The sequence below is a fragment of the Papaver somniferum genome, chromosome 6 (genome assembly GCF_003573695.1).
Source record: "Papaver somniferum cultivar HN1 chromosome 6, ASM357369v1, whole genome shotgun sequence".
NCBI classification, from domain to species: Eukaryota; Viridiplantae; Streptophyta; class Magnoliopsida; order Ranunculales; family Papaveraceae; genus Papaver; species Papaver somniferum.
In genome coordinates, this window is record NC_039363.1 from 150,878,885 (window position 1) to 150,893,256 (window position 14,372).

The 14,372-nt window shown below is 37.0% G+C and overlaps 2 protein-coding genes across 3 annotated transcripts; one reads left to right on the plus strand and one right to left on the minus strand.

The window, feature by feature from the left end:
- Positions 1-938: 938 nt before the first annotated feature.
- Positions 939-8,177, plus strand: LOC113289798 (PH, RCC1 and FYVE domains-containing protein 1-like). 2 transcript variants are annotated; one of them, XM_026539173.1, is made up of 9 exons: positions 939-1,518; positions 2,298-2,384; positions 3,334-3,423; positions 3,552-3,638; positions 3,747-3,866; positions 4,054-6,168; positions 6,265-6,411; positions 6,686-7,275; positions 7,792-8,177. In XM_026539173.1, the coding sequence occupies exons 1-9, from the start codon at positions 1,471-1,473 to the stop codon at positions 7,955-7,957; spliced, it is 3,450 nt and encodes a 1,149-aa protein (XP_026394958.1). In that variant the 5' UTR covers positions 939-1,470; the 3' UTR covers positions 7,958-8,177. The 2 variants fall into 2 exon arrangements, with proteins under 2 accessions (XP_026394958.1, XP_026394959.1); XM_026539174.1 differs by lacking the exons at positions 939-1,518; positions 2,298-2,384; positions 3,334-3,423; positions 3,552-3,638 and having other exon boundaries at positions 3,777-3,910.
- A 256-nt stretch (positions 8,178-8,433) lies between these two features.
- LOC113286307 (B3 domain-containing transcription factor VRN1-like) lies at positions 8,434-11,204 on the minus strand. Its single transcript, XM_026534963.1, has 6 exons — positions 10,449-11,204; positions 10,186-10,295; positions 9,897-9,982; positions 9,389-9,764; positions 9,064-9,278; positions 8,434-8,787 (listed from the first exon to the last, which is right to left on the minus strand). The coding sequence occupies exons 2-6, from the start codon at positions 10,268-10,270 to the stop codon at positions 8,542-8,544; spliced, it is 1,008 nt and encodes a 335-aa protein (XP_026390748.1). The 5' UTR covers positions 10,271-10,295; positions 10,449-11,204; the 3' UTR covers positions 8,434-8,541.
- Positions 11,205-14,372: the final 3,168 nt, after the last annotated feature.

A 14,372-nucleotide genomic window follows, 5' to 3' on the forward strand; every position in this document is an offset into this window, starting at 1 on the left:
GAGTTGTAGTTGAGCTTCAGGTGTTGCATAAGTGACTGGTATGGGAACAATTAAAGAGGTGTATGTATGCATTGTTAAAAGTGTAATGAATTGGCTGAAGTTGATGAAACCTAATTAGGTTTCATCGTATTTTTTTCATTTTGTTGAATATTAATATCTGTGAAGCCAATTTTTGATGGTGGGATACAGGTGGATTATTTTTTGTTGAAACTGGTTGTAGTTGAGGGGGTAATGGTAGTGGTGGTTGTGGTGCTGGTGGTTGTGACAGCGATGGGGGTGGTGCAGTTGACGGTGGTGGTAGGTTTCATCTTATTGTGGATTGTTTTTTGTTGAAAGTAGTCTTAGTTAAGGAGGTAATGGTAGTGGTGGTTGTGGTGATTATGGTTGTGGTGGCGATGGGGGCGGTGCAGTTGACGGTGGTGGAAGGTTTCATCTTATTGTGTTTCATTTTTTCTTCTTCTTCTTTCTCCTTTCTTTTATGATGAAACCAAAATTTGGTTTCATCTTATTTTGGTGAAACCAATTTTTGGTTTCATCATTTTTCTGGTGGTGGCGCGGTGGTGGTCGATGGAGCCGGCGAAGGTGGTCGGTGGCGGCGACGGCGAAGGTGGTCGGTGGTGGCGGCGACGACGGGCGGTGGTGATGTTGCTGGTGGTGGGTTGTTGTTCGTGGTGATAATATAATAAAAAAAGGTTGGGTTGATTTTTGTTTTTGTTGGGGTGATTTAAATAATAAAAGGGTAATGTAGACAGTTTATGTTAAATGAGATTTTTGTATTTGTTTTGGTGGAGTTTTTGTGCATGGATGTGATACTTTTGGGTTATAACTCGCGGACCGGAAAACAAAAGCAAAAGTAGTGCTCTGGTCTGGTATATAATTAGTTGCTTTTAATCTCTTATATTATCAAGTCAGGTATTTCATGTTTTTTTGCCCATCTTTGACTTGTACTTACTCGGACGCGACCAACAAACTTAAATCTCAACTCCATCTCTCTCTCTCTTTATTACTTTCTCTCTCTTTCTGTAAACGGATTCTTCTCTACCCTGGTTTTCCGACAACGGAGCCGTTTATTTTCCACTCCTAAATCTCCTCTCACAAACCCGTATCTGACTCTTCCAAATATCTACCTTCTCTTGTCGGAAAACCACATTCCCCTGTCTCAGTCTTTTTTGACGGCTATATGAACTTTCTCTTTTATTTCAACTCTCTCTTTCAAACTTATTCTAACTTATAATCACGACTCCTTCAAAGACTTCATAAGTAGAATTTTAGGGTGTCGTTTCAACTCAGACCTTCGAAGATTACTGGAAACCGCCAACAGATCTGAAATTTGAGATTAAGTTTATGAGGTAATAGGGTAGTGGTTGAAAATTGATGGTAATTCATAAACAATTTTGTCATCTATGATGACTGGAGCAGGTTTACAAAGATCGATGCGGGTGGTAGTATTTTTGAAGCTTTTCACATGGAATGGCAGATCTTGCTACTAACGGGAATGCTGAGCGAGATAATGAACAGGTTCTCTTTTTTCTAAAAATATTTTTTATTAGGAAAATTTGGTTTAGTTTTTTTTTTTAGTTATTTGTGCCAATTTCACATTATTCTTGTTGTGCACTCTGATGAACTAGATCTTACGTTATCTGGAATTAGTCTAGTTCAGGAAAATTATCCATGGATGTGATCAGAGAAAAAAATTGGGAGTTTAGGAGGGATTTCGCACTTAGTTGACAAAATTGTTTCTATTTTTTTTTGTGCTGCAATGATCTTCGAGATTTCTTTGAAATTAGTGGAAGTGCTTAATTCTGATTGCTGTTTAAGACGTTTGGTAATCATTTGTTGGTTATTATGATTTTCCGCGGACATATGTTCATATTTGAGTATGCCAGGAAGTAAAACTGAAAATGGTAAGATTGACATATGACATGAAGATTAAATAGTGAAATTTTAGGTCAGGTGTATGATGCCAACATTCTAAAGGATTTTATGAGATCAAAAATGCAGTTTGGCTTTTGATGGCATTGTAGAGATTAGTAGAGAACATTAGAGAGACATCTGTTTCTGACACAAATGTTGGAAGGTTCTAAATGGTTGGTTATCAAAAATGGTAGTTCAGAGTTAGTGTTTGTGATCATAAGGAGTCTGTAAAAGGAAGAGGAGAGTGTGCAAAGTGTGCTATTTGTGTGTATTGCCTTTGTGTTCCAACAATTGCTTAGGATTGATCGAGTATTTATGTGCATTACAATAATAATCTACCACCTTTTTCTTAACTGATATTATGTATGTTTAACCTTCTACAGGCATTAACTACGTTAAAAAAAGGTGCACAACTGCTCAAATATGGTCGCAAAGGGAAGCCCAAGTTTTGCCCATTCAGACTTTCCATTGTAAGCCATGTTTGGTAGCTTATTTTTTTGTTTAATAGTGCATGCCTTGTTTACGTATGGAACTGTCAGAAGTGGTATATTAACAATTGTTACTTTGTATATCTTGTATAAGATAATTATTCCTTCTGACTTCAGTACAATATCTTGAATCATATATACTTTCTGGAACATCTGAATAACCGTCGAAAGAGAGAGGTATTCAATGAGCACCAACTGGTCAATGCACAAATAATCTCCATCTATGATATATTGATGACCTCTTAGAAGAAAGCATAAAAATTAAAAGGGACGAAATAGAGAAGAAATTCAGATCTCTTTTGCCTGTAAGGAGAACTTCTAGTAGTGAGCTATTCGAGAAGATGTTGCTCAAGCAGGTCTTTGGAACATAAGCTGCAACATACTAGGAACATTAAAAAAAAATAATAGTGTTAGTGTTATTATTGAGCGGCCATTTGCATTGTTGTATTAAAATGGAACCTAGGTTTAGATTATTTCCAAAAAAAAAAAAAAACTACAAGGAGATTTCTAGTAGCTAATTGGGATTGATTACAGTCCTCAAACACAATGTTCCTGCTTACAAGCAAAAAAAATAATATTAGTTCTTGGCCTGTTAGATAAGCCAGTTACGTAAGACTATCAAGAACTAAGGAACTTCATTAATTAGGTGTAAGCTATTACTGATTCTTTTTAATTTTTGTATACTTCCATCTTAGCATCTTTCTTCACTCATTGTACAAAAGGGATTGTATAAAGATAAAGCTTGTATGCACAAGTATTCGCGTGCTTTATGCAGCACTCTATCTGTCTCTCAGAAAATTGTCTTGATTTCATTGCATACTTAACTCTGTTAGGTTATTTTGTAGAAGTATGGTTCTCTAAGTTATTGCCACTAGGAAGTCTTTAAACATTATATGCATTATATTATATATTTACTTTGTAAATTTTACAGGACGAAACATTTTTAATCTGGTTGTCGAGAGGCGAAGAAAGAAAATTGAAGCTAGCTACTGTCTCAAAAATTATCCCTGGACAAAGAACTGTGAGATATCTATATGCTTGTCTGATGTCACTTTATGTGGTTCACTTTATTCATTGTAAGAAACCGCTGTTCTTGCACCAAAGTCTTATTCTTTTTTTCCTTTTCTCGTTTTCATGATGATGTGTCAGACTGTTTTCCAGCGTTATTTACGGCCTGAGAAGGAGTACTTGTCCTTTTCTCTTATATACAACAACGGCAAACGTTCCCTTGATCTGGTAAGAACCACATTTATTAGATGCCATAGGTACTTGTGCTAATGCCTATATGTAGGTAAATGTTTACTCATAATAGCTAATAATGATTTGACACAATTTTTTTCTAAGATTTGCAAAGACAAAGTTGAGGCAGAGGTGTGGATAGCAGGTCTTCGAACATTGATATCTGCAGGGCAAGGTGGACGATCAAAAATTGATGGATGGACTGACGGTGGATTCTACTTAGATGTAATATTACCTATAAACTTGTGTGTTTATGTCATATGTTTAAGGTATTGTTGTAGCTTAATTGACTGTGACTAAGTGAAAAGAAAATCATTTATGGATTTCTATGATCTTAGATTTTGTGAACATTATGCTTCAGTCTAGTGGTTCATCATTTAAGATTCATATCTTCATGATATTTTTCTTTCAGGACAGTAAAGACTTGACATCTAATAGCCCAAGTGACAGTTCTGCTTCTGCTAGCAACATAAGAGATATTAGCTCCCCAGAAGTTTCCGTTAGTGTGAACACAAACACTTCAGCAAAAGGTGATCCACCTGAGAAATTAGTGACTGCAGAAAGGTCACATGCAGTTACTGACCACATAAATATGCAAGTGAAAGGAACTTCAGATGCTTTCCGAGTGAGTGTTTCAAGTGCCCCCAGCACTTCTAGTCATGGATCTGCACCTGATGATTGTGATGCGTTAGGCGATGTATACATATGGGGCGAGGTTATATGTGAAAATTTCATTAGGGTTGGGGCAGAAAAAGGTCTTAACCCCTTAAACTCAAGGGTCGATGTTCTTCTTCCTCGGCCTTTAGAGTCCAATGTGGTTTTGGATGTTCATCACATAGCCTGTGGAGTCAGACATGCTGCACTAGTTACGAGACAAGGAGAACTTTTCACTTGGGGAGAAGAATCTGGAGGGCGACTTGGCCATGGAGTTGGGAGAGATGTTATCCGACCTCGTTTTGTTGAGTCTTTGGCAGTTACTAATGTTGATTTTGTTGCCTGTGGGGAATTCCACTCTTGTGCTGTCACTATGGCTGGTGAGCTTTACTCATGGGGAGATGGAACACATAACGCTGGGCTTCTCGGTCATGGTACTGATGTGAGTCACTGGATACCGAAGAGGGTGTCAGGTCCATTGGAGGGACTCCAAGTTGCTTCAGTTTGTTGTGGTCCATGGCATACAGCCTTAATAACATCAACAGGACAGTTGTTTACGTTTGGTGATGGAACCTTCGGTGTTTTGGGCCATGGAAACAGAGAAAGTGCTATGAACCCGAGAGAAGTAGAATCTCTGATGGGGTTGAAGACCATTGCAGTTGCATGTGGGGTGTGGCACACGGCTGCAGTGGTGGATGTAATTGTGGCGCAATCTAGTTCAAGTATGTCATCAGGAAAATTGTTTACTTGGGGTGATGGCGACAAAAATCGCCTTGGTCATGGAGACAAGGAACCAAGACTGAAACCCACATGTGTTCCATCTCTTATTGACTACAATTTCCACAAAATATCTTGTGGCCATAGTCTGACTGTTGGCTTGACTTCATCCGGACATGTTTTTACCATGGGAAGCACTGTTTATGGTCAGCTTGGAAATCCACTTTCTGATGGAAAGGCACCTTGCTTAGTGGAAGATAAGTTAATGGGAGAATGCGTGGAAGATGTTGCTTCCGGTGCATATCATGTGGCAGTGCTAACGTCCAGGAATGAAGTATACACATGGGGAAAGGGTGCTAACGGGAGATTGGGCCATGGAGACGTTGAAGATCGAAAAATACCAACATTAGTAGAAGCACTGAAGGATAGACATGTTAAATATATTGCTTGTGGGTCAAACTTCACGGCATCTATATGTCTTCATAAATGGGTTTCTGGTGCAGAGCAGTGCCAGTGCGCAGCGTGTAGACAAGCATTTGGGTTTACTCGCAAGAGGCACAACTGCTATAACTGTGGACTAGTACATTGCCACTCCTGTACTTCGAAGAAAGCTTTCAGAGCAGCACTTTCTCCTAATCCCAGCAAGCCATATCGTGTCTGTGACTCGTGTCACACAAAACTTATGAAGGTTTCAGAAGCCAGTGGTAATACTATTAAGAAGAATGTCTTGCCTCGACTTTCAGGTGAAAACAAAGATAGGTTGGACAGGTCAGAAATAAGATTATCCAAGTCCTCTACTCCTACAAATGCTGATTTAATTAAGCAATTGGACACAAAAGCAGCCAAACAAGGAAAGAAGGCTGATACATTTTCTCTGATCAGCTCGACCCAATTACCCTCATTACAGCTTAATGATATTTCTTTTTCCAATCCAGTTGATCTGCGTCGAACAGTTCCAAGACCTGTTAATACTCCGTCAAGTCAGTCAGCAATGAGTTCGAGAGCCGTGTCACCTTTCTCAAGGAAAGCCAGCCCGCCCCGCTTCGCTACACCTATACCTACAACTTCAGGTCTTTCTTTCTCCAAAAGCGTTACTGACAGCTTGAAAAAAACAAATGAACTCTTGAATCAAGAAGTGCAGAAGTTACATACACAGGTATATCAGCTCCTCCTGATTACTATATTATTTTATCTCCGATTTTTGCAATCAAGGACCATTTGCCAACTGAAATTCTTCTGTGATTTGGGTTAGATTGATAGCTTGAGACAAAGGTGTGAAATGCAAGAGTATGCTCTGCAGAAATCAGCACAGAAAGCCCAAGATGCTATGGCATTGGCTGCAGAGGAATCTGGGAAATCTAGAGCTGCAAAAGAAGTTATCAAATCTTTAACGGCGCAGGTAATCATCATATTATATTCCTTTTTCATATTCTTAACCTTTACCTGGGCCTAGAAGTTTCTGAATAAGCTGCTTGTGATGATTTACATGCTCATTAGTTCCTTAAAACTTCTTTTGAAATATTTTCGATCTCATTATAATCATAGATACAAATGTCTAAATAAAACAGCAACAAAAGAAATATCTAAAAATAAATGAAAATATAATCATAATCACGTGTATATATATGTTTTATATGATTTTCTATTGATTACTATCTGATACTGTTATGTAGCTCAAAGACATGGCTGAGAGGCTGCCACCTGGTGCATATGATAGTGACAGCATGAGACAGCTTTATCTACCAAATGGTTTGGAATCGAATGGTACATTTCATGCGGATGCGAATGGAGGACATCATGCAAAATCTAACGCAAGCTATGACCCTCGTTTGGCTTCTCAAACCAAGTATGATATGACTACTACAAATGGAACGGCTGCTCCAGGCGAAAACCCTCATATACACAGAAATGACATCCCAACTGCGGATGAAAATGATACTTACCCAGAAAACCAGGCAACTGCAACTCCCTCCAGTTGGAAGAATGGCCCTGCCAGCTTGGGAGTGTCTAATGGTAACAATGAAGAGGTTTATAGAGGTACTAGCAGTGTGAAATCTGTTACTGCTAATACTGATGCCAAGGAACCCCCAGAGCCTATCCAAAATGACGAGAATGTTGCGAAGTCGAAGAGTACGCCTGCTTTGAACGGAGTCAACACTAATCAAGTTGAGTCAGAATGGATTGAACAGTATGAACCTGGTGTGTATATAACCCTCGTGGCTCTTCATGACGGAAGCAGGGATCTTAAGAGAGTGCGCTTCAGGTAAATCATTCATTCTCTTCTCTCTTCTTTCCTCTTTGCTCTTTCTATCCCCAACTTCCTACCATTCTATAATGCATATTCATTTAAGATTTAAGATTTTTCTTCTGTTCTTTGGTAAGTTGTTGCATTTACCTTGTAGTAAAATTTAGAAAGCCTTGGTGTATCCCCCTAAGATTGTAGTAAAATTTAGAAAGCCTTAGTGTATCCCCCTTAAGATTTAAGATTTTTCTTCTGTTGTTCTTTAGTAAGATGTTGCTTTGCCTTGTAGTAAAATTTAGAAAGCCTTCGCGTATCCCCTAATAGAACTATTAGAGCAGCTGTAAGATTCCAACTCCATCTGGTTTAAAATCATGGGTAAAAATTGGCGGCTCAACGACCATTTTCAATTCACCAGATTAGGGATATTTCACTGAGTCACTCTTTTATGACTGAAAAAAAGTGAATATGTGAATAAGGACGCCTCCTATGAGGCTAAAAATTTTCTTGGGTTTCATTAACATTTTATTGCATCCACAGCCGGAGAAGATTTGGGGAGCATCAAGCAGAGACTTGGTGGTCAGAAAACCGTGACAAAGTATACGAGAGATATAACGTACGGGCTTCTGACAAGTCACCAACTGGTTCCACCACACAGTCCTCGCAAAGATTAGATGGTGGAGTTTCACCGTCTCCAAATCCCTAGCAATAGTTTCAAACATGAAGCACCTCTTGTTCAGTGCCTTCTTTTCTTTTTTGGTGTTCTTTTTTGTGAAGTTAACGTTTTCTTTTTACCTTCATTCTTCTTTTGTAAGTTTCAGTGCCCTTTAATTTATACCTACCTGTTGTATTGTAGTGTATATATAAAGTCATCAAAATTATGAGATAGTATATGGGCAGAAAAGAAAAAGGCTTCTCTTTTGTAATTGCAGTTTTCTTTTTCTTCTCTTTTCAAGTATACAAATCCATGATTCATGTTTCACCCCATGACCAAGTTGCTCCAAACCAGTACTTCAACCTTGATCTCCACTACCGGCCAGCTATGCCTATTTGGTTTCTATTTTGAAACCTCCAAACATTTTAATTGGGTTAGTTACTAAAGTAACCCCAACTGCCAAGCAGTTGAATAGTTACTGAGTTGAGTAAGAAAGACGTTTAATAAACCGAACTACCCGTTGTTAAAACATGCCACTACATTCTACAATTAACTTTTCAGAAAAGTATGTTAACAACTTAAATTTCTACTTTATAGAAATCAGAGTAGGTAGTTTAAGGTACTGGACATAATTTTCAGGCGCGAAAGATATGAACTTTAGCATCAAGGTACTTGGATTTCATCTCCTTCATTAGCTCCACGAGTATGATATCTCCGACAACCAAATCATTATCTTTCAAAAGTGATGCAACTCCAATAGTTAACCTTCCACGCTCATCCTTGGGAAATGCGAGTAGCCAAAATCTTCCATCTTCAACCTGAGCTTTGATTTTCTTTCCGTGGCTAAACATGTGCTTCTCATTGAACGAAACTGGTATATGCTGCACGCAAATCACAAGCACATTACTTAAGGCACAAATAAAATTTCAAATCGATGCCTACTGCAAAAGTAGACGAGTTTGTATTAAATGTCACAATTTTTTTTTTTTGCACATAATAAGTCCTCCCGGCTGGTGATGCTGCAGGCGGGTGTTTTTTTCTCATTCAGTACTGGTCAACACTTATTTGACAATTGTTCGCCATTTCACTTAAAGAATATTTTGATGCTTAATTAACAAGCTTGCACAAAATTAGATGTTGAAGCAAAATCAACTCACCAAGTATTTGTGATTCATATAAGATGGCTGTAGAGCGATTGTGAAAAAAGGATTTTCGGACTGGAATTCATCACCGATAAGAGTTGCTCTCTGTTTTGCCCGTCTCCTCGCTCTATCCTCCTCCTCTTTAGTTCTCAAATACACATGTTTCCTCTTGTTCTTCCCAAATACTCTGACTTCTTCTTCCTCTGACGATGCAGATGTTTCATCTTCATCTGCATGCATATTGCATTTTACAAACTCAAATAACAATTTAAGCCAAAACAACATTAATTCTTAATAAGTAATAACATGCACAAAAGAACTTAGCAATAACTAGATATACCAGTAGAAGCATGGGCACAATAATCTTCTTCTTCTTCACTGCTCTTGATATCAGAGGGACCTCCTTCGTGGTAGCCGTGAAAGTGCACTTCATCATTAGAACTATCAGCAGGATAGTTTATTTCACCAGCACTTGTATCAAATATTACAACATGGAAATGAGAATTTCCATGGTATTTGAATAACAAAACATGTCCTGGGCGTATGGAGTAGTACTCAAAAAATTGGGCTAACTGACCAATTTGAAAGCTAACAGCAGCGTTGCCGCCATTTGAGTTTCTCTTCAACTGAACATCCCAGGTTAGACCATCTGGAACTTCGAGGGTTGCATGGTGAGAATCGGCCCCATAATTCATAAAGAACTCTGGCGGGATTTTCTGCATACCCACAAATACTCACACGATATATAAATTACTAGCATATTAAATTAATGAAGCTAATTACTGTAATATAGAAAACTCTTAGCTAGTAAGTATTAGTAAATCAAGTAATGTAATAATACTGCTTACCAAGTTCCCATCTTGGATAATTGCATTGTGAATTATCTTGAAGAATCGAGGCCGTCTACAACCGATTTCATTAGTTCCATCATCATCTGGATAAAAATTCTCCAGGCAAGTTTAGACCAAGTTTCAAAAGACAAATTGAATCACTGACTCCAGCAGTTGTTAGTATGGCGAAATCTAACTAACAAAATGATTCAGGTTAAACTCCATGCCTCCAGCAATCCAAACTAATTAAACAAAAACCAAAAACCATGCATTGTTCATAAGAGAGTAAATAAATTGATTAAGTTACCAGTAGAAGCGACGATGTTTCCACCAGAGATAAACACATTTGGTCTGGGTGCTCTGGATGCTCTTCGACTTCGAGTGATCGCCATTTTGTGTAGTACAAAACTTACTAGTCTGCACAAGTGAAAGAAGGTTTTAGGAAGAAAGTTTATGATCTGTATCAAACCAGATGTAGATTTCTCGAATCACATTTTTTTCAGGAAAAAAAAACCGTTTCATACATATAAGCCCTTAAAATACCAAATCCCTAAATCTGAGCATACAGACCTGCTTATGCTGCGCACCAGAGAAGAAATAGAAATAGAAAGATGACAGGAGTTCCAGTAGATGGTGTTGTTAGATAGTCTTTGAAGTTTTGAGGCAGAAAGTGGTGGATCTTGCTAAAGAAAGAGACTGGGAAAAGTATATCTGATATATTTAATCTAAGAAATCTTCTTCTAGCTCTGATAGGAGAAGTTGAGCTACCAGAGATATTTGAATGCAAGGTAGAGTACCAAAACTAAGAATTATCAGATTGGAAAGAAGAAGAGAAAGAAAATTTAAGAGAAGAATTTGCAGATGTTTTACTAAGTTTTCATTATTGATCTTGGTAAGGTGCTAGCTCTTAGAGAAATACTTGATCTTACCGCTCTTCTGAATCGTCACAAAAATGAATACTGAGAAGAAAAAAATCTGATGATGATGACAAGATCAAAAACCAATCAAGACGGTAGTAATTGCATCTCTGAAGTCTGAAGATTTACTGAATTATTCGACACCCTTTACTTAGTTTATCAATTTTCGTTACCCTTTTGAGGTATTCATGGATCTTCTGTATGGTCCATGTAGAGAAATGATTAATTGTCAGCTTCTTGTTTTATTTAAGGAAGATGCAGTATTTATGGTCCCAAAATTGCAAAATGAATCGACTCAAGTTCTTAGACTTATGTGTTTGTTCATATACTGGGGTTCGTATAATCCAGTGTTAAGCTAAGAGTTAGTGCATCCAGTTTTTAGTGAAGTATGATGGCTGTAAGGATTTTAATTTTCATCAGAAACATAAAGTGGGAGGACCTCGGCTCCATTTGCTAGATTAATACGTGACCATGCATGGTCAGCCATAGCCATCCATAACATCACTTGCATCAGGGACAGAACATTACACTGAAATGATAAACATCACTGTCTAATTACATTACAAGCATGAGGTCAATTTATTATGATGAACTGAACTCATCAGTAGGATATGGTGTATTCTTGTAGTTTTCAAACCAACTGTGGAAATAGATGGGTATCATTTCTTTGATGACGACTTAAAAGTTTGAGTCCATCCAATAGTGGGAATCAGAATAGATATCCAATAGGGGAAAATATCCATTATTTGTTTTGGTTGCAGTAGTGTTACTCTGTTACGGAATGAGGTCATGTTACTCTGCTAGGAATATTAAAGAGAAATTTCATTACCATTAGCATGCCTGCATGCATTAAACTGGAGTAGATAATCGTCATATTTAAAAACTAAATTTACCTTTGCGTAAACAAAAAGGACCACCACCATTCACTACTCCTACCTTGGCTTAGAAATTTAATGTTAAAGAAGAAACAAGAACTAGTCTTCTTTCCCGTATATATTTTGTGTATAATAAAGAGATCAAGTGTATCAAAGCATTTCACGTTTTAGATAGCGATATGCGTTTACCACCACAGCACCATTATTAATCTGTATCATAATTAATTAACACACATTCAGATCTTACATAGCCTTAGTTGCTGTGTGCCGTGGCCAAATTGTTTAAATTACATTGGCGATTTTTCTTTTTCCGGTAGTAATTACTAGTATCATTATTACAGATGCAAGTATATATGTCTACCGGCGCATAAATATGGTTACTAATATCTCTTAAGAGAGTGTTAACTCCCAAATTACAGATTAGCAGTAGTAATAATTTTACTGTAACACCGAAATACTCCCGGTAAGCCTGAGGTTGAATCCTTTTTTGTGGCATACAAGTAATGATAAAATAGAGTCATTATGTGGTAATATTAATAACCCCTAATCCATCATTTTTCATCATGATAATAATACCCTTACTTCGTGACAATAATAATTAGAATCTAGTATTGATGGTTAGTATTTAATGTCAATGATTATAATGTTAGTTTCAAAGTGAATTTTTTTTGTTTTGAGAGATAGTTAGGGTTTGTTAAAGAAGAAGAATTAGGTTTTTGAGATCCGCTAAATTAATAGATAATTAAGATTTGTTAATACATAGTTAGACTTCTAAACGAGGTTTAATGTCATTTTCCTAAGTTGAATTCGTTAAAAAAATTGAATTTTCGCAACCTCGACCGGCTGATAACTTTTCAGCTAACAAGTTACCAGCCGAACTTCACTCTGTAACTGACGAATTTAGGTTTGATTGGTTCGAATAAAAAATTGAACAACCGAACTTAGTGTGCTTTTTAACTACGAGAAGTTCGACTATCATCATTTTCATGTTTAATTATCAGCGGAACTTGTCATAAGCACTTTCAAAATGAAGAACAACGAGCAGTTCGGCTGATAATTTGTTTCCATTTTCATCCAAAACTTCACCCTGTGTTTTTGGATTTAAACCTAATATGCCAATCAAACACTAGAAAATAAGACATGGGTTTATAGGAAATACTTTGTACATAACCTTACTCGATTTGATTTCTCCTTCTTCTTCCTCATCTTCAGCTCGCGGATTAAAAGAACAATTAGAATGGTTATGATTCTTCGTGCAAATCATTTTATTGTTGTGTTTAATCGACAATCAAAGTTTTATAAATCGAAGGTGATGAAAATTTGAAATCGGGTTTTCTCGAATAAGTTCCGTGGAGCAAAGAAGATGAGGAAGATAAAACTGATTTTAAGCTTTTAAATTAGGTTTCTAATTAGTAAACAATTATTTTTGTGATTTAAAATATTCAAGGATGTCTTAGTAATTTATTACCCATAAGTCACCCCTTATCACCCACCCTAGGTATGGTAATCAAGTTGTATGCCTCAAAACAGGTTTCCTAAGGTTCTCATGTCTTTTATGTATGGATCTACTTACTCTGATCCTAAGAAAGGCAAATGGAATTTTACGCACACTCTTAGGTGAAGATATTAGGCATCCATGGTTAGTAATAGGGGACCGAAATTTCTATCTTTCTAAGAATGGTTACTGCTCTGATAATTGGGTTCAAAACAAGATTAGAGACTCCGGTCTTATAGATATTGGTCATGATGGGAGAGACTATATCTGGACTAGTAATAGTTGCGGTAACGGTACTAGGAAGGCTAAAATTGTCTTGGATTTAGGTAATAATGGTTAGTTTATTTATTTTTCTCAGGCCAAACTTTTGCATCTCAATTTTGTGGGTTCTGATCATTGCCATATTTCCTTGATAACTGATCCTATTCCTAGACACCTTTGGAGATCTTTTAAGTTTTTTGGTACCTGGATTAGGCATGAATCTTTTAAGGATAAAATGAAAGAAGCTTGGAATGTTCTCCCATATTAATAGGAGCCCTGTTTTTAAGTTTAATCATAAACTCCATAGTGCTAGAATTTTCTTGTCTCAATGAAATAGACTTGAATTTGGTGATATTCAACGGAACATTACTAAACTCCAAAATCAAGTAGATCAAATACAAAATGAGAAATCTGTTAATCAGCATACGAGAATTCAAGCTCTAATTAAAGATTTAGAGAACTGGTATGACATTCAAACCCAATTTTGTAATGAAAAATCCCGGGACAAGGCTTTTTTGGAGATAGATAATAATACTATGTATTTTCATTCCCTTGTTAACAAAAGGATGCATAATAATAATATAAATTCTCTATGTGATTCTAATAATTTTCGGTTTGGTGACGGAGAAGATATTAGTAACCTACTTAGTAATCACTTTAGCTCTGTTGGTAAGACTTCAAATCCTTATTTTCCTGAAATTCCCTTGATATTATTCCTAAACTGATTTCTGACAGTGATAATATTGATTTGATCACTATCCTAACAAAAACAAATGATGAGATTGAGCACGTTGTTAGAAGTATGCATGCTTGGAGTTCACCTGGTCCAGTTGGATTTGAGGAAGGGTTTTATCAAACTCAGTGGGACATTGTTGGCCAAGATGTAATTTCTGTTGTTAAGAATTGTTTTGAATGTAGTTATGTGCCTAGGAGTCTTAACATGATT

Excerpts from the sequence above, each read along its gene's own strand:
- LOC113286307 (XM_026534963.1), bottom strand. The coding sequence starts at position 10,270 with ATGGCGATCACTCGAAGTCGAAGAGCATCCAGAGCACCCAGACCAAAT. Across the intron at positions 9,279-9,388 it reads TTGTGCCCATGCTTCTACTG|ATGAAGATGAAACATCTGCA; the intron begins GTATATCTAGTT and ends ATATGCATGCAG. Across the intron at positions 8,788-9,063 it reads ATATGAATCACAAATACTTG|CATATACCAGTTTCGTTCAA; the intron begins GTGAGTTGATTT and ends ATTTGCGTGCAG.
- LOC113289798 (XM_026539173.1), top strand. The coding sequence starts at position 1,471 with ATGGCAGATCTTGCTACTAACGGGAATGCTGAGCGAGATAATGAACAG. Across the intron at positions 1,519-2,297 it reads CTGAGCGAGATAATGAACAG|GCATTAACTACGTTAAAAAA; the intron begins GTTCTCTTTTTT and ends AACCTTCTACAG. Across the intron at positions 6,412-6,685 it reads TCAAATCTTTAACGGCGCAG|CTCAAAGACATGGCTGAGAG; the intron begins GTAATCATCATA and ends ACTGTTATGTAG.